The sequence below is a fragment of the Medicago truncatula genome, chromosome 1, assembly GCF_003473485.1.
Source record: "Medicago truncatula cultivar Jemalong A17 chromosome 1, MtrunA17r5.0-ANR, whole genome shotgun sequence".
Taxonomy (NCBI): Eukaryota; Viridiplantae; Streptophyta; class Magnoliopsida; order Fabales; family Fabaceae; genus Medicago; species Medicago truncatula.
The window spans coordinates 40,456,166-40,476,102 of NC_053042.1; the positions used below are offsets into that span (position 1 = coordinate 40,456,166).

Here is a 19,937-nt window from a genome sequence, read left to right on the forward strand (position 1 = left end):
ATCAATTTTCATTGTTTCTCAATACAACATTTCTAAGTTTGTCTTCTTAATCAATGTCCTAAAGGCACTCTTTAGTATTTAAATTTGTTTTCGTGAACATTAAGCATAGCATGTGTAGTGTGTGTGTATAGGATAGGGTAAGGTTGGTGTTCGAATCCTGAATGTTTTATTTATCTACCTTAAAAATGAAGATCTACCATTAAACTACTTGAACGACAAAAAAATTGTTTGAGATGTAGATTGACCGGTCTTGATTGGATAATCGACGACTATATAAACGTGTGTAATCGACGATCAAGGGTAATCAAATTTCAACATAAATGTCTAAATCTTTAGTTTCTTAGAAGAGTTTGGGGATCATAATTTACAGTTATTGTCTAATTTTGATGCATTCATACACTTAGTACATAATTATTGGATCATTATCAAACAATTTAGATTTTAAATGGAGATTTTTTTATACTTACAAATTAAAATCAACATTAAAATTTGAACCGTCTAATCTCAATCAAAGAAGATGGAATGAACTGTGTGTCAAGATTTTGGCACGGAGAATCTGATTTCATATTTGGTGGGGGATAGTATTTCATTGCTTCGAAGCAAATCATTGGTTGATGATTGAGAGGGCAAGATGGACATTATATGTGGCAGGCACGTGGGTGTCGTGCCGTATTTTATTTTTGATTGTGGGGATAATGAAACTGAGGGGGCATAACGGGGTTATATGAGGAATTTATGGGGAGAATTTTGATAAGGTAGTAGTATACATGATAATAATGAAGAAAGAAAAAGGGTTAGAGGAATAATAAAAAAAAACAAGGGCACAAGGCATATAGAAATATTGATTAGAAACGACAAGCAAGCAAGGGGAATATCTTAATGAAGATGCCTCACAAAATAAAATACTAATTTTGAATTGCACTTACAATACAACCTGTACTTGTTCACCAAGAAAATGATAATGATTGAGGTGGAGTTAGAGTGGATGCAAATCTAACGTGAGTGAATCCTTTTCTTTTCTTTTCCTATTGAACCTTTTCTTTTTTCACGCAAGAAACCGTGGGAATTTATTTTCGATTTTTATGACCAAACACGTTTTTATTTTAGAGTTTAATGGTGATGGATTGACGATATTTTTTAAAAAGAAAATTATATTTAATTTTATTATTATGTTATTTTTATAACATAAATTATCGTTTTCTTTTAGAGGAAATTATTGTATTGTCATTTATCATATTTTTCAAATAATTATAAGATCGTCCTTCAAAAAAACATTTATGAGAATATGAATTCTATTCGATAATGCATTATATGCAAATTTTGGGGTTCGAACTTCGGCCACCACAAAAAAAAAAATAGTATAATACATGATTTTTTTATCCAAATAACGCTCATATCTTTCTCCTAATTTAAATTTTGTTTTTGTTATATTATTTTAATTCTCTACAAAAATTAACATGTTATTTTTTTTTAACAAAGCAAGATAAAATATATTAATGAATAAGACAAAAAATAACACTACTAGTTTAGAGAATAATTACAAATCCATCTAAACTAGGAATGGGTAAACTATAAATCAAAACTCAAGCAAACTAAGGGATAAACGTCGGGTTGTGGAAGACAAAAGCAAAAGTAGTGTTATTTGCTTTCAACAAAAAAAAAGGTTTAATTCTATCCAAGAGTTGTTGTAAAGAGTCAACCTTATTATTAAAGATTATATTGTTTCTTTCTTTCCAAATCACCCACACACAAGCAAACCAAATTAGTATAGATAAATCAAAGGGATTTTGCGTTACCACCCATGTTCAAAATGAATAAAGTGATCCTGCAAATAGTGTGAATTTGCCGAGGACATACCAATCTAGTTTTCTAATGAGATGTCAAACAGAATCGAAAAATGGACACTCCAAGAAGTGATGATCCACTGATTTGACCGCACCACACCCCGCCATACATAATTGGGAGTTTTGTAGAAGGATTCCGTGTCATAATAAATTGTATTTTGTTGGGATCATGTTATGAAGGAGGCATCAAGTAAACACTATACCTTCAAATGAGCTTTCTTACGACACAATGTCTGACAATGTGGAATGAATGGTTGGTTTGTTGTTGATGACAAATGATAAACATCCATGACAATGTAACCTTTAGTAGGTTCCAATTGCCATTGTCGCCCACCGACGACCAAATTAACATGTAAAACAACATCAGCATAGCAAACACACTCCTCTAACATATTTTCTTCCCACGCAAGCCCAAACATGTCAGCACCGGGCATCAAAGGGTTGCCGTTAACTCAAATAACCTGTGAAATCTAACATAAAGAGGGACATCACTTAACCATGGATCCGTCTAAAAATAGGTATTAGCATCATTTCCTACCAACTTCCATAGATTATTATCAAACCACATGTCCCTCCCTAAATCAACCTTTGTACGCACACCGAACAAATCCTTCCACCAAGAAGACATGTGCCTCCAACCCTCATTCAATCGTCCTCCCACCTCCCCATTTCGCAAAAAATATTAATATGTTATTTTGATGTCATTCCTTCTTGTATTGCTGATAATGTTCATGATGAAATGAGATTAGTATTTCTTTGTAAAAATACAAAAGTCAGTTTTGTTGTTGTTAAGAAAGTGTAAAAATTTAGTCACTAATTGTACTAATTCATTACAATCTACAAATACATGGGAAATTAAGAATTGTATGCACAATTCTGACAGTTTGTTAGATGAGTTTTACATATGAAACTATAAAACTAAGTAATGTTGCATGGTCCGTCTAAATTTAGTTGGTCCATCTAAATTTAGTTATAGTCTATGTTTTACATTCATTTTATAACAATCAATAGTGAAATAGTGTACAAAGTTCATTTACATGGCAGTCGTTTTAGAACAATAAACAAATATAATGGGCTTTGAATCCTTAGACCTCAAGACCCAAAATCTTCTTATGTCGATTGAGATCTCTTAGATATTTTGTTGAGTTGTATTCCTGTGCATCAAGTAGCTCTTCTGAATATGTTCTTTGGAGATTCCTCCTTTTGCTACATGCTCTTGCATACATGACAGATTTTTCCCCTCTTAGCAGTGTTACTATCTGCACCCATCGAAGAAGATATAATCAATCTTAATTTTATTATATATGGTTCTCTTTAACTTTTACTTTAGATCATAGATCATGATTTTTGATTTCTAATGATGATATATAATGCTAAGAGAAATTTCAACTAAATGAACAAGTATGCAACTACATAGCTCATTGTGTATTTACCTGACTCATGCGAGGGCGTAAAATAGGAGACTGCTCAACACATATTGATGCAGTCAAACTAACACATCCCATCTGTCCTTGGTCATAGTTACCTCCAAGAGAAGGATCAACAACGTCCTTGATATTATTAGCATCAAGCAAAGGTTTTGCCTACCATACAATATAAATAACACCCTTTTGAGGTCTATCAAGTAACACGTTAGAAAATAGACAAAACATATCTTATGGTTATTTAAGTTGTTTAATTGTACGAAATTAGTCCTTTAGTTTTTTTGTTTTTGTTTCGTGCATGTCTTTAAGTCATAATATGTGTACGTTATTATCCTTATTGACATGACAGAAACAAGGTTGACCACTCATCATTGTATGATAAATGAGAAACTTTGTTCTTGCCACATAAGTAACATAACAGACACCCATGGACATAACTAAGTACATAGAATTAGGGGCACTCGCCACCCCAAAGGAAAAAAAATCTTAGGATATGATATTGAAACTTATATATCCCTCTCCCTACAGAGCTAGGCACTTATGTTAGTTATCTAAATTTACGATGTTAAAATTTCATAATATGCTACTTATTTCAATGCAACTTTCAGTGCTCTAAAGCAATCTTAACTGCATAACAAATTTCAGGGGTTATTACATTTACACACTCCTTCTATGTCATCTATCCAAGACATTTTTACTCACTCTTTCCAATAAGTCAGGTTCATCTAAATCTTTCACTTTTTCGACTAAGAGGAAAAAATTGGTAAAACACCATAAAAGTCACCTTAGAAAAATTGATTACCTTTTTTTCTTCTTTTCAAGGAACAAAAATAAGGCATCATTATAACCGTTTCATTTATAATAATATTTCTATGACTCAAACTAATCATTACTTTAAAACTAATGAAACATTAAGTATTTTTCTTATTAATATTGTATTATTTATTATATCTCATACCAACTGCACTAATAACCTCTAAAAAAAACTACACTAATAAGAGTGATATAATAAATGTATTTTATTTTATCATTGAAATCAACACGGGTTGTTATTTTCGTAAGAACCTTACACAACAAAAATGAAATATTTATAATGAAATAGAGACTATTAAAAAAAAATTGATACATTTAGTAAAAAAATTAACTAAAATTAGTTATTTCAAACAAAAAAAAAAACTCTATTACTGTGTTAAATTTTCGCCACCCTTAACTATTTTTCCTGACTCTATCTCTGCAGACACCTACATATTTTTGTAATGAAAGAAAAGGAGTTATGGTGTACACACAATGCGACTTATGTGAGGAAAAAATTGAGGACTAACTTCATACGATTAAACAACTTACAAGTATGTATGATATCTTTTGCCTAAATCATATAAGATATACATTATTTAGGAAAATGATTTACCCATGTCACGACACTTGTCTGCATACGATCCAAAGCCTTACGCCCAGTTATGATCTCCAAAAGTAGAACGCCGAAAGAGTAAACATCAGTTTTCTCATCCACTATGCCATGCATGCAATATTCAGGAGATAAATATCTGTGAAACAAGTCATTTGTGGAATATTAAATCAAGAGAATCGGAAAAAAAAAAAAAAAAAACTATGGCATTAGTATTTCATGTTTGCATACCCGAATGTGCCTTCAAATGTGGACATATTATGGTGAGTCAATTGTTCTGGTAACCACTTTGCAAGTCCAAAATCACAAATCTGTACAAATTCTTGATTAATAAAAGCCCGAAAATAGAAGAAAAATTTTGTGTGCACCAATAAGATTGTATACAATAATACAAAAGATTCTCAAAATATATTGCTAGCTACTGGTCTAACTTACGGTAAGAACATGTATTAACAAAACAAAGAATGTTTAACATATAACACACAACAACATAAAATATTTCATGTGTTAAGTAATACTACAGATAAATTATTTCCTCATTATATCCGACGAACAAGTTAAATAAAAACCTGTGGATCAAAATTCTCTGTGAGTAGTATATTTTCTGCCTTAATATCTCTATGAATTATTCGCCTTTGACAATTCTCATGCAAATAGAGAAGACCATCAGCAATTCCGAGAGCAACTTTATACCTTTTACTCCAATCCAATTTGGTTTTATCTGAACCTGAAATACATCATGAGGGAATAAGCTATAAGTACATTTAAAGTTGAAAGTATGTTGACCGTTAAGGTCTAACGCAAGTTGTTGATGTGCAATATGTGTGCGAGGGTTGTAAACCCTCGAGTATTGAGTTTGATTCCATTTGATATGAAAACAAAATAAGTTTAAAAGTGATTGTCATCATGAGAGAGTTCAAAGTATCTACAAACCATGAAGAACGTATCCTAAACTTCCCAGTGTAGACAATTCGAAGACAAGATGCATTTCTCCCTCTACACAACATCCAACAAGCTTTGCGGTATTAGGATGATCAACATGAGCAATAACTCCTAACTCAGATAGAAAGCCAGCTGTCTTTTCATCTGTGCTCCCTGTAGTCATTTTCTTTACAGCTATTAGTTGTCCATCTTGGAGACAACCCTTGTAAACCTCAGAAAAACCACCTCTTCCAATCAAATTTTCTACAAATTAAAGGAACAATGAATTCAATACAAAGTCTGATTGATCAAAATCCTAACAGATCAATTTTCTACAAGCAAAAGAGAACAAAAACAAATTTTTATGTGGTCTAACTAGTTCATATGAGAATGTTTAGTTTCTTTGGAAAGAACATATATAGACAGCTTGAATCAAAGTAAGGCATTATTTGGTTAAATAGTTTAATTAAGCACTTATATCATAAATTTTTATCATATAAGTGATTATGTATAAGCTATATCTACAACAATAGATAAAATAAAGTCAAATCATTTTCATCTAAGTTATAACTTGTTCTCATAAGCAATCATAGAAAGCTTAAATAAGCTGAAAAACAACTTATGAACATGTCATAAGTCGCTTCCATTTTCCAAGCACAAATTCTCACAATTCACAAGTTCTTATGTTAGTAGATAAGCTCAAATAATCCAAACGGACTCTAACTTTCAATGATACAATGAACAGTTCTAATTACCATGAGTACATAAAACACAGTTATGATCCATTGTTTCTCCTTAATATATTGAGCATTAAAATATCGAGTTATGATACAATTCGAGTCAGCTCACATTAACATAATTCAAGGCATCTCATGTATCTAAGCAGGTATAGAAATAATTCATAATGTGTATTATTAACAGTCTATGATATAATTGACTAAAGTAAATACTTCCATCATCATATTACATACCATGGCTGAAATGGTTGGTTGCATTTCTTAGGTCAGAGAGGCTGAAAGTCACCAAAGAAGATCTAAAATTGTATAGATTACTCGTAACAAAATTTTCCCTAGTGCTTCTACTTTTCCATTTTGGTATCTTTGGCACACCAATTGAATGAATAGAAGTTAGGCGTTTAACTGATTTTCTCTTCCACAATTTAAAAAATTTTCCCCAATGGGATCGCGCCCTCGAATTGGAACAACTGGTTTCTGGCTCAGGTAGTTGTTGAGCATCAAAGCCTTTAACACAAGCCTCTAAAACTCCTCTTGGAGATGCCTCGTCATCTTTCTCTTTCTCAAGGTCCATATTTCTTAAGTCTATTTGATAAAATGAAAATCAGAAATACAATAACACAATGAAAGGCTTTTCAAATGCGTTTGAAAAATATGCAATGAGAAAAAACCTTGAGCAGAAGCAGAACAAGCAAAGAGAGATCCTATCTTCTTTGATTTACTAGCAAAACTTCTCTTATGTTTCCTACATTTTACACAATCAAATATATTAGAAACCGTAAATAGACAACATAGCAAATTGGCAATGGCTCAAAAATATTAAACTCAAGAAGAATGATCATATCATATACAAGCACATATTATTATATATTCGTTAACATAATGAATAGAATTATATAGATAGTAATAACATGAAGGAATATACATGCATGCATACCATAAACCTTGATTTATCGGGCAAAAGTCACCCTCAATTGCCATGAAAGCTACAGAAAACTAAGAAATATTGTATTTTTCTTTTGTTATATGTTGCTATGAGTTAAAAATTTAAGTGATGCAAAATATCGTGATCTATAATCATGAAATTGAATACAGAAAATTGACATGAATTCATTTTCTGACATGATGAATGACGATGATGAATTGATACAGTTTTTGGATGGAGACACGTTGGGTTTGTTTGGGTCAATCTTTTGTATTATCTATTTGGTATAATGTGTGGCTCACAAGTTAAGTTCTCAATTTTAGCCTTTTTACAATTTTGACCAAATACAAAAAGTATCATTATTACTTATATCATGTGAATATTGTATTATTTTATTGTATTTTTACAAAATGTGAGTATTTTATTTTATAATTATGATTAAATAAATAACTCATATAGAATAATGTGGCCTGCCCAACACAATCAATTGTTGGCCAATGTTAGAACTTTGTTTGGATTCTATTTACTTGTCCAGTTAACCATGTGAAATGGTAATCTTAGTTCACATTTTTTTAAGAAGCAGCTCACATTATTATTATTATTATTATTATTACTAGCGAAAAGACAAGCACTCACGTGTCCGTCTTTTCGCACTTTTTATTGTTCTGACTTTTGCAAATTATGAACAGTTTTTTTTTTTTTTTTTTTTTTTTATTTTTTTTATGAAATTTTAATTTTGATTAAAACTAAAAATATAAATGTTTTTTGCTTTCAAATTATAACAAACAAAACTAACCATGCTTATATATTTTAATGACACCAACAATATAACAAAGAGTAAATTACACTCCCCTCCCCTCAAAGATGCTTGAATTACACTCCTCTTCCCTCTTATGTTAAAATATACACTTCCCTCCTTTGAAAAGTAAAATTTATACTCTCCTCCCCTATAAGATGCTTGAATTATATTGCCCTCCCTTAATAATTAAATATGGACTACACTTTAATCTATTTTAAAATAAATAAATATTGTTATAATATATTTTAATTTTGAAATACCATTTAAAAAATATAAATTCGTTTATTTATAATCTAAATGTCAACGACAATTAAATTTAAATCTTTTGTTATTAATTTTATAATTTAGAGTATAAAATTCACTTTTAAATAACAATACTTAATCGACTTTAGTAATTTTATAAATATTTTAATTTTATTTTGGGTTGTTTCATATTTTATAATAGACTTTAAAACTATATGTTAATGAAATTGTGAATAAAAAATAGAGAAAGATATGTATTCAAAATTTGATTATATTAAAATGAACCCGTAATGCTATATTTCTTTGAAGTGTGTTAGATTATTTTTTTGCTAGATTTTTAGAAATAAAAAAAAAAAAAAACTATTGAGGGACTAAAGCGTAGATTTTAACTTAAGAGGGGAGGGAAATGTAATTCAAGCTTCTCTCAAGGAAGGGGAATGAAATATTTTCTAATATGTTTTGAATAAGAGGGAAAATGAGTGTATATTTTAACATAAGAGGGGAGGGGAGTGTAATTCAAACATCTTTGAGGGGAGGAGAGTGTAATTTACTCTATAACAAAAAAATATAATCTAAATTTTTATTTTTTTAATGACACCAACAACAATCTTTATTATAGAAAAAAATGTCTAAGAGTATAATTGGGATAATGAAAAAGTAAGTATAAATATACTCATCTAATCGGTTACAATTTTTAAGGATAAAGAAAAAAACTGAACATATATATATATATATATATATATATATATATATATATATTTATATCGTGTTTGTTACACTTTTATTTTAATATTTGCATTTCCTCTTATCTATTTGTTATATGTGTTATTTGTATTGAATGTTGATGATAATTTTGAAAAAGAAAAAAATCAGTCAGAAATGTCAAAATATGCTATTTTCTTTATATATAGTATAAATTATTATTATTGCTATTGTTGTTTTTATTATTATTATTATTATTATTATTATTATTATTATTATTATTATTATTATTATTATTATTATAATGGAGGTGCTTCCATTATAATAATGGAGGTACCATGACTTAGGTACCAGTTGATGTTGCCTCTACTACAATGGCTACTCAAACTCAGATTGTTGTTGTCGTACTCAGTAATAGTTTGTCCTCAAATTCCTTCAGTTTTACTTTGCAAAATGTATACGATCACATTTCTCAGGGGGCTGCCTCACCCTACTATCCCTGTGTTGAATTTGGTTTCCCAAGTAGTGCACGATGACGTGCATTCAAATGTTGTGGAGCAGGAGCATCCGGAATTGCAGGAGATGGTGGAGATTCCCAAGATTTCCGATGCTACGGTTGCACTTTCATCCCAATTGGTGTTGGATTCCCAAGTAGCACCCGTTGACGTGCATTCTGATGTCGTGGAGCATAAGCATCCGGAATCACGGGAGATGCAGAAGATTCCCAAGGTTTCAGATGTGACTGCTACACTTTCATCATCTATAGAGCATGAGGACATGCACGAGATTTATGTTGAGTTGGTTTCCTCCGCTTTTGGTAGGGAGGTGTCACCGGTTCAAACAAATCAACATGTCGTAGCGCACGATGACGTGCATTCAAGTTCCCCTACTTGCCCTTTCATAGTTTGGTCCATTAATGATGAGTCAGTTACGATAACAGATGTTGAGGGGCAGTCTAAAGAGGTGGCTACGACCACTGTGACGCAAGCTGCAAATGCAAATATTTTGGTTTCAGCAACATAGGAAGACATTTACAACAATTCGAGAATTCAACATGATATGAAATTATGGCGCCGTATTTGTGAATATGATAAAGCGTCAGCTGAAATGTCATTCATGTTGGTTTTAACTAAGAAACAGAAGCAGCACCTAAAGAAAATGAATATTGGTAAGCTGCCGTAGAGAACCTGCTCTAGGGGTGAGCCCTCTCCGGCTGATCAATGATTGTTTAGTATTGGAATGTTCACGATTTTGGTAAACGTAAGCCTGTGATTATTTTTTTGGCTGAACCTATGATGTGCCGGTATTGCTTACAAATCGTTGGCAAAAGGCTTGTACTATCGGAATTCAAGCTATTTCCTCTCATATTTTCCGTGAAGGTAATTGATGTGTTGATAAGTTAACTAATATGGGTCACTCGATGCTTGGTGCGGTTTGGCTATCAGTTTTGCCTCCTAATTTGCAGGTGGAGTTTTATTTAGATTGTTGTGGTATGCCTCGCTACAGGTTTCCTCTCATATGAATTAACACATTTTAAAAGAGATCAAACTCTTAAATAATTCTTCAATTTTAAATGATTAACCTCTGACTCTCTAACATCGGACTAGGAATACCTCAATAAAAAAATCACATGTAGGGGGATCTCATGGTTTGAATCCTAACATAACCAAAACTATATCCAAATAAAACCCAAAATATAGACTGGATTTTAAATCCATCCAAATTTATTATCATAAACCCATTACAACTCGTATCATAAAACTGGTTATGGTTATGTTTTTGAACTGGACCTCCGCCCGCAAAAACGGTCCAACAAGTATAAAGCTCATTTATCTGAAAGGCGTACCAAGGGGAGTTGCATGAGAAGCTCTGTGCGGCTTACCACACAGAAGCACTTTATGAAGCAATCTCTACCGTTAAAGCTTGATATCCACTGCGTCGAAACCTCCTCTACCGCATAACCACCCTCAGCTACACTCTATTCTGCACCGGACATGACAAGTTATAAAATTGTATCATTTATATATTAAATTAAATTGTGGTTTCATTTAATTCACAGTTAGATGTTTTTCTTTGCCACTTATACATTTTATACATTTTTTTAGTACATATTTAACATTTTAATAGTTTCGTAAAAGTTTTGTGCATATTAGGTTTGTCTTCTTTTGGCTCTTGCGATACCAGACAAGAGTACCAGTTTTTAACACCAAGTCTGCAAAAACAAGCATTAACTTGAACTCTGTGTTTGGGTGAACATTTTATAATCATTACTATTTGAAAGATATTGGTTTAATAAAATTGATCCAGTTACATAGTTAGTAAAGTTTGTAGGTGAAGTTATTAAAATGGTTGACTTAATTAAACTTGTCTCTTAGATATTGCAATTGTTAACTAATTTGGATCAATATGGTGGTGTTGGCTTGAGACTTTGGAGTGTGCTGCTCCTAAAGTCTCAAACTCGATTCTCTCTTGTCTCAAGTTCGGTGGACTAATTTGATTTCTTAGAAAAGAAGATATTTCAATTGTTTGATTTTGATCCTTTGAGATTGATTGCGCTAATTGAACACCCTTATTCGTTTCGGAGTTTGGAAGGGAGGGGAAAGTAGGGCTTTGGGGGTGGGAAATATAAAGGGAAATGAAGAAATTTTTTAAAAGATAAGTTAATGTTCATGATTGATATATTTTTAATTTTCAAACTATCATAAAAAAATAATATTAAATTTAAAAAATTCATATAAACCCTAAAAACAATGACATAATTTCCTCTATGCCGAAGATGCAACTCTTTTGAAGAAACCTTCCTTCAGTGCATGCCCTCTTTCTTTTCAGTTATGGACACTCCTTGGTTTTGTTGCTTCCATTGCATTGATGTTAGGACTTGGCATCGTGAAAATGGCTCATCCTTCCTAGTCCCCAGAGAGTGATTTGTTTTCTTGTTCTGTGTTTTTGTTTTCTTTACTATTTTAGCTTGCTGTTCCCCAAAAGGAACACAACGCACTCTTTTTATTTTTTTATTTTTTTTATAGTATATTATTTAGGGATACTCTATTTATATATAGTTAAATATTTGGTTTTATTTTTTCTATAAAGCTTATTTTTAGCATTATTTATGATTTTTTGTTTTGTTTTGGATAAACGATTAATAAACTTGCAAGAATGATCATATATTCCTTTAAAATTGGAAGCCGTTTTGGATAGAGATGAAGATGATTTTTTTGAAGGAAGAGATGAAGATGATTAAAAATACAAAGTATTCAAATTTCTATTTTTTTATGATATCTCTTTGGAAATGAAGCAAATAGTAGATATTTTTGAGAAATTGGCCAAAAAAACCAAGTATAAAATGAAAAGCTAGCCGCAAACATAATAAATAAATAAAAACACACCACTGATCAATCTATAAATAGGTCTAATTGAAAAGTTTATCCAAACACATCTCTAATTACCACGTTCGACCTTTTTGATCTGTGATCAAGATCGTTTAAAATTAATTTTGTGATCTCAAATTAACGGTTTAGATGATTTAGAACGTATAAACATGTACTTTGTCCCTCGCACACACACCCTTTAATCGAAGACAAGCCAACTGGGAGTAGAACCAATAAAAGAAAGTGAGGATGAGGATAATCTTTAAAAAAAATGTGGAAGAAAAATGGCAATGTGCCATTTTAGGAGGATTCATAGGCCATCTCAGTTGGACCCGGCAACGTTTCCTAATTGCTAACTTTGCTCCATCACTACACCTCATACTTCTAATCATTCCAATTGTTTTTTGTTTTTCTCATAATTATCATCCTCTTTTAACTCTCTTCATATGTTTTCACCATTTTCATTATTATATTATTGACAATTACCATAACCATATATATAACCCTCTCTCTCTCTCTATCTATCTTTGGGGCTGAGGATATTATTAATACCCTCACCCTCTTCCCATCTCTTCCTATCCGACCTATAACATCTTCTCAAGATCAAAATCAAATTAAATACATGTAATGTAATGATCCATCGTTATGATTTTCTCTTTGTATTTTCAGATCATTCTTTCACTTTCTCTATCTTTTCTTCTACATGCCTTCAACTTCAAGAAACACCTCCACTCTTTCTTGACTCTTCTCACCACCACCGATAAAAATAATAATAAGCTTGATCTAAAATGCACAAATCATCCATTCTCATCCAAATCAAAGCCTAAGATATCTCTTCCACCTCCGCGGACGATCCACGAGATGAAACAATTGATGACTTGCACAGAGAGCATTAATGAGTATCAAGGGGATGAATATTGTTTGAGGAATACGAGGGCGGTGGAGGGAGGTGTAAATAGTAATAACACATTTCCTCCACCACTTTCTTCGTTAGACAATAACTGTCAACCAAGTTATATTTTATTACCGGTGAGGAAGGATGGAAGATTACAACTCAACAAAATGAGAGTAGATAGACCAGACATTCTATATGCTAATCGACAAGATGGACGGTTGAGATTGTATCTTGTTCCAGATGAATGCAACGCAAATGATGTGGAACAAGAAGAATATTATGAAGATGATGAAGAAGAGGAAGAATATTTGGAAGAGGAAGAAATTACAATAGTAGAATCGGAATCAGAAGAGGAAATAATGGGTGAAGAGAGTAGGTGTGAGGAAGATGATAGGGCTAGAGAGTGGAGTAATAATAAGAATAATGAAAGGTATAGAAGGAGGTGTCACCAGCAATTGGTGAATTATATTCATGGTAGCCATAACAACTTAGTCATGTATGGAGTGGCCACATAATTTTGTTTTTTTGTTTGAACTTTCAATTTCGTCAATTATGAAAGTTAATAACTCTATTTGTGATTATGAAAGTATTGATATTTCCTCCTTCACATTTGTGTTGTGCTTCAAGTTTTCCACTTTTTTTTGTTGTTGTTGTCAAAACATGACAATAAATAGAGGTTCTATGTTGCACTCGAGATGTACATTACAAAATAACGAGCGTTTTTAGATGATCTCCTTGCTAGAAAAAAGTAATGGTAATTTTTTTTTTTTTGGAAACAAAGATAGTTGAAGCTCTAAAACAAAGACATTCAAAACATCAATAACAAACAAAGGTATTATTCAAGCGTGACAATGCTTGCACACAATCAAATTCAGCTGATGCTCACAACTTAATATTTTTTTTTTTTAAGAATGCTCACAACTTATATTGATTAAGACATTTACACAAGAGTTTGATTCACGATATGAGTGGCACGTCCAATTCTCTCTATCCATATTCAACAAACACATAATCTTTTGAATCAATCTCCAACCAAAAACACTATCCATCTTCGTACTAGTTGAATTTTGAACTACAGCTTTTGAATCAACATCTCCATTAAAAAACACGGGATTGGGCAAAATCCTCCTCAAACCCTCCAACACCCACCAATAACTCAAGTGACATGGGCACATCATAATGCATATTTCCAACAATTTTGAAAAACGACATAGACAATCACCATATGTTCCTCTAATCAACCCACCACAGCTTTCAACACTTTGATAGACGGGGTAGATAGAAAAATTAGTTCTCAAAATTGTAACCATCGATCAAAAAAACAGCCCATACTTTTTAAGAGTCGGTTAATACATATTTATATTATAAAATCCTGTTTAAAATGGTCATATTTTAAAGACTATGAAGTGACGCATTAACTAGGTTCATCAAATTGAGGTGGATGCTTCCACTAATTTATTTTTAGTAAATGAATAGTTTTATTTATGAAGGTTGAGTACAATGTGGATGAAAGTGTGTGTAATAGAGGTTTAAAGTCGACTTGGATTGGAATTTTTCAAGATGATCAAGGTTCCTGAATTTTTGGTTTCGCAAAGAATTTTGGACCTTCTAACACTCTAATGGTCGAGGCATTGGGATCGGTACCTACACTTAGCATAACCTTTTTTTTGTCCGAAAAAAAGACTATATTAGGACTTATGAACTTATTATTGAATGTGATTCTAAAGTTGGTCACGGATGCCGTGATCTCATCTGTTTTCCTCAATGGTCTAGTTGTTGCTCTAATTAGGAAGTGTGTTCATGACCTATACTGATACTTTGATCATTTGATGTCCTTTTATATCATTCTTGTATGGAAAATATGTAAATTGTTTTTCTCATAAGAAGTGAGTGAACCCAAAATTTGTCCTTTGATCAATTAAAGTAGGCTAAAGAACCCAAAAGAAAATATTAGACTCTCAACATAAGCTAAAAAGCTAGCTGTGGAAGAAGTGAGTAAACCTATATTTTATGCAACTATGAATTGTGAGCAATCAATATTATTGAAAATGGCTTATCAAATATTTTTTTTATTGAAAATGAGTCTATCTATCTATATATCTATGTTTAGAAAGAAAGCAAAAACTAAAAAGTTACATCATTTTGTTGAATGCATTCACCGTTTTCAGAAAAGAAACTTAAATAACAAAAACGTCGACAGCAGGGTTCGAACCTGCGCGGGCGAAGCCCAACAGATTTCAAGTCTGTCTCCTTAACCACTCGGACATATCGACTTGTTTATTGAATATTCGAATGAGTAAAGATATAAAGTAAGACAGTTGTAATACAAAATACGGTGTTCACCGTTCAGGTTGATATTTGACATTCCTTCAACAAAAAATATTATTGATGGTGCCATATTTTAATTGAGTAACGTAGGGAAATTGTGATAGATAAAATTATATTGAAAATGAGGTTATAATGTATTATATGATCATGATTCTCTCGTTTGAGCCTTGACTACAACAAGAGGGTGCCGTCGTATTTTATAAAACATTGACATATTGTTCTTATTAAGTTCATGAAACTCAGGTATACTGACTTTGTCTAGGCAAATAAGCATGCTGGGCTTAATAAAAATAATAAATTAAAAATATAGCCAAATTAAGTCATCCTATCTAGATGATAATCAAAGTCAATATTTTTCTTCTCCACAGTGTTACTATAACGTTTTTGGCACGTCAAATCTTTAATAGTTGAAACTTTGAACTTTTGTCATTATTCGACTTATGTTTAATAAGATTTCATTTGTCTTTGATTTTGTTGTATTTTAATTTAAGTTAGTTAAAACAGTTAGGTTTGTTGTCAACTGTTTTAGAAGTTGGTTAGAGAGCGGTTGCTTGCTTTACAGTTAGTTACACATGCTTGGTATAAATGATTATAGTGTTCACTTTTCAGTTTGCTAATGAAAATATAGAAGGCTAAAGTGCATTTTTCCCCCCTTAACTTTCAAAAATTTGCAATTTTGGATCTTAAGTACAAAAACTACAATTTTAACCCCCTAAGATTTAGTCCCTTTGCATCTTTGGTCATTTTGGTCAATTTTAACTTATTCAACGCTTACGTGGCAGGCCACGTGTGTAATTAATTAATTAAAAAACTAAAAAATCCATTTTTAAATTAAATAAATGAAAAAAAATTAAAAAAATAAGAAAAAAATATTTATTTAACAACCCCATTCAATCTTCCCTTCTTTCTCTCTACTAACCCCAGCCACCAACACCACCTTCCAATGGCTTCTTCTTCTTCCTCTTGATTTCAATCCCTAAATCCATTCATTTCAGATCTATTCTTTTCACTTCTTCTTCCTTTCGTAACTTCAACAACCCATTCCAGATTCACCAACTCAAGAGCCTAATTTCATTTTCATTCTCAAATCTCCTTTTCACCATGAAAATTTCTTAAACCACCACAAACTCACGTTAAAGACTATCTCTTCCTCTCTAAACAATAATTCATTCATTTCATACGCATGTGCTTCGCGATCATCACACCCTCCGAAGAAATTGAGAGATGAAATTGTTGTCACAGGACGAACATTGACACTACTTAAATGTCCATAAGCTTCAAATGCAATTACCATTTGGTCTTTGTTGTCATGTTGTTTTTTGTTCCAAAAGGGCATGCCATTATTTCTTGCCTTATGAACCATTGTTATGGCTGAAGGTCTTTCTGAGAGTTCCATTAAGTGCATTGCATATATACACAACTTTCCTCGCTTTCGTGTTCCTCTTGATGATTCTATTAGATTGATTAAGGTAGGAATGTTGTAGGTGTTGTGGAAACAAGCTAGTATCGCTGAATCTGTTTTTCATAAATCTAGAAAATAATGGAAACAAGCTAGAGTTCCATTATTATTTTTTTCATAAATTGATTTTTTAGTTTTTTTATTTTTTAATTAATTAATTACACACGTGGCCTGCCACGTAGGCGTTGAATAAGTCAAAATTGATCAAAAGGACTAAAGTTGCAAAGAGGCTAAATCTTAGGGGGTCAAAATTGTAGTTTTTGTACTTAGGGGGCCAAAATTACAAGTTTTTAAAAGTTAGGGGAGGAAAAATGCACTTTAGCCAATATAGAATTACAATCCATTGCATCTATCTCTTTTCTCTCTAAATCTTTCATTGCTTGCGTAATAAGAAAGTGTTGCGTTAACAAATTGGCATCTATAACCGCTGGTTTTGATCAAGGGGAACACGAGAGAATGTGAGAGGACAAACGTATCTGAGTAACACAATCAAGTTGAGTGAACAAGAATAATTTATTGTAAGCAATCATGAATAGAAACAACAATTCAATGTGAATCTTCCAATTAATTCTTGATGGAGGTAATTAGGAAAAATGTAGAGCATTGATGAAGACATTGTTTGGAGCATAAAAAGTGCAAGAAGTTGTGGAGTGTAACACCCCGTTATCCCAAAAGTAATTAAATATAAAATATTCATCAGAGTAATTCACCAAACGGGCATGCTACACTACATTTTCAAAATTTCTTAAATAGAAAATAATACTATTTAATAAAACTTATTCATAAGCCAACATTAATTTGCAGCGGAATATTTTCAACATTAAAATCCATTTTCAACATTAATAACCACAACATTCAACATAATAATTCTCCTATAGAAATCTTGGCATAAAAAGCCTCAACATTAAATCCAACAATCAAACAAAGGGCTACATCAGCATAATCCAAAAATGTGATACATAAGAAATGAAAACAATAAGAAATCCCATCCCGTACGTATCAGAGCCCTAAACACTTGAGCCACCACCTACTACTCAGGATCACCTGCAAGTGGTGAGATTCACAACAATAATTATAGATAATAAATTCATCAATTGAATCTAACACCCTATTAAACATCAATACATCATCTTGTAAATATAAATATATGTTTCACAAAGCAACAACATCATCTTCAATATGGCAATGCAACCAACAACAAAGACTCATGCATGACATGAAGACACCACTAAGACCCCTCAATAAATGCAATTATGCATGTGGTACCAAAACAGGGCCGAAACCCTCACCGCTTTTGAATGGTTAAAGCATTCATCAGGACATAAGTCCTCACCGCTGTGAACAACAAGTGCTCCAGGACATGAGTCCTCCCGCTGTTTATGCATATGCAATGGACCCCCTTGTGTATATCTACATACAACTTGACCATGCATACATTTTCATATGACTCTGAGTTTATACAACATGTATGATTTAGTAAATACAACATACATTACAGCCATCAACAATATCATCAATCAGTAATCCAGCAATCCAGGAAGATGCACAATTAATCACAATTAGGCCCAAACATCAACATCATTCAACAATAGTCAACACAGAATAAACATCTCTGATTCTGGGCTACTCGCCTCGCGAGCACTCCTACTCGCCATGGCGAGTACACAAAAAACGTCACTCGCTGAGGCGAACTCAAGGTGAGCTGGGAAAGGTTGCTCTCGGGAGTTTTGACATTTTTCTCACTAAAACTTCAATTCTAAGCTCTCTATTCATCTTTTTAATCTAAAACTTGCTCCAGACCTCTCTAAAATCATATAGGTACCCAAAACTATCCTCCTAATACCTTATAACAACAATTCAAAAAAAAAAATCATGTTTTATACTGGGTTACTCGCCACGGCGAGTTGTTCTGCTCGCGAGGCGAGCCATGAAGTTTCTCACTCGCCTTGGCGAATAAGGCTACTCGCGAGGCGAGCGATGAACTTCTGTACGGGCAGAATGCAGGTTTTTCCCAAAAATCCCATTTTTCTTCAATTCACTCCCCAAATTAATTTACAGATGCAAAACTAAGTGCTGTCTACAACCAGAACCTAATTCTAACATTAGAATATCAATTTCACACTCTAAACTCAACAATTTCATCATAACCCAAAATTCCCAATTCTACCATAACTCTGTTAAATCAAAATCAGAACTTAGAATCTATACTACTGAAGCAAACCTCACCCTTACCTTAATTCAGAAGCACAAATGCACAGCAATTCGGATTCCCTTGGTTCTACTTGCTCTTCTCTCCCTTTTTCTCCCAACTTGACTGTTTTCACGTAAACTGCTTTCTGACTTCTCTTTTCCTAACTCCCCTGTACTTAACTCCCTCTATTTTCACTTAACTCCCTATTAATTCTAATAAATTCTAATTAACTCCCCAACCCCCAAAATAATAATTATTTCTCACCTAATTAAATTAATATCAAAACCAACCATATAATAAAATATATCACACCACATAACATCACAAATATTATTTAAAATCACATATAAGACTCTAAATGAATTAAAATAAATAAATATATCGACTAGGGCGTTACATGTAGAATGGGTATGAAGAACTTGATGCAATTTCATTAGATACTCGAGTTTTGAAGGCTTATGATGCTTTGTTTTATATCCTGCAAGTTATTGATTCTCGTATACAACATGTTCTTCTTGGCGGTAAGCGTACTGAAGCTATCAAGACACGAGAAGTAATTTGAATAATGGTAATAACTCTCTTCTTTTTCAGGTAATAAAAATTTGGTTTTATAAAGGTAATATGCTGAGAGACATTACACACGTTTTTTCTTTTTCCACTCAATGCAAGTGGATGCTATTAATTAGGTAAATGAAGATT

The 19,937-nt window shown here is 32.3% G+C and overlaps 2 protein-coding genes and 1 non-coding gene across 3 annotated transcripts; 1 reads left to right on the forward strand and 2 right to left on the reverse strand.

Moving 5' to 3' along the window:
* Positions 1 to 2,643: 2,643 nt before the first annotated feature.
* Positions 2,644 to 7,533, reverse strand: LOC11416653 (receptor-like cytosolic serine/threonine-protein kinase RBK2). The gene is made up of 9 exons (XM_003591004.4): positions 7,266 to 7,533; positions 7,000 to 7,073; positions 6,566 to 6,913; positions 5,607 to 5,858; positions 5,243 to 5,400; positions 4,905 to 4,984; positions 4,677 to 4,812; positions 3,278 to 3,427; positions 2,644 to 3,103 (listed from the first exon to the last, which is right to left on the reverse strand). Exons 1-9 carry the CDS (start codon positions 7,307 to 7,309, stop codon positions 2,930 to 2,932), a joined length of 1,416 nt encoding a protein of 471 aa, XP_003591052.2. The 5' UTR covers positions 7,310 to 7,533; the 3' UTR covers positions 2,644 to 2,929.
* Positions 7,534 to 12,592: 5,059 nt separating this feature from the next.
* LOC11410744 (uncharacterized) lies at positions 12,593 to 13,841 on the forward strand. The gene has a single exon (XM_003591005.4). The coding sequence runs from the start codon at positions 13,011 to 13,013 to the stop codon at positions 13,773 to 13,775; it is 765 nt and encodes a 254-aa protein (XP_003591053.3). The 5' UTR covers positions 12,593 to 13,010; the 3' UTR covers positions 13,776 to 13,841.
* A 1,610-nt stretch (positions 13,842 to 15,451) lies between these two features.
* Positions 15,452 to 15,533, reverse strand: TRNAS-UGA (transfer RNA serine (anticodon UGA)). Its single transcript has one exon. It is a non-coding gene; the product is annotated as a tRNA-Ser (tRNA).
* Between the last annotated feature and the right edge of the window lie 4,404 nt (positions 15,534 to 19,937).

Bases quoted from the DNA above. Each gene is read 5' to 3' on its own strand.
- LOC11416653 (XM_003591004.4), bottom strand. From the start codon at position 7,309: ATGGCAATTGAGGGTGACTTTTGCCCGATAAATCAAGGTTTATG. The intron at 6,914-6,999 runs GTTTTTTCTCAT...TTTATCAAATAG, and splicing joins TTGTTCTGCTTCTGCTCAAG to ACTTAAGAAATATGGACCTT. The intron at 4,985-5,242 runs GTTTTTATTTAA...GAATTTGTACAG, and splicing joins CAGAGAATTTTGATCCACAG to ATTTGTGATTTTGGACTTGC.
- LOC11410744 (XM_003591005.4), top strand. From the start codon at position 13,011: ATGATTTTCTCTTTGTATTTTCAGATCATTCTTTCACTTTCTCTATCT.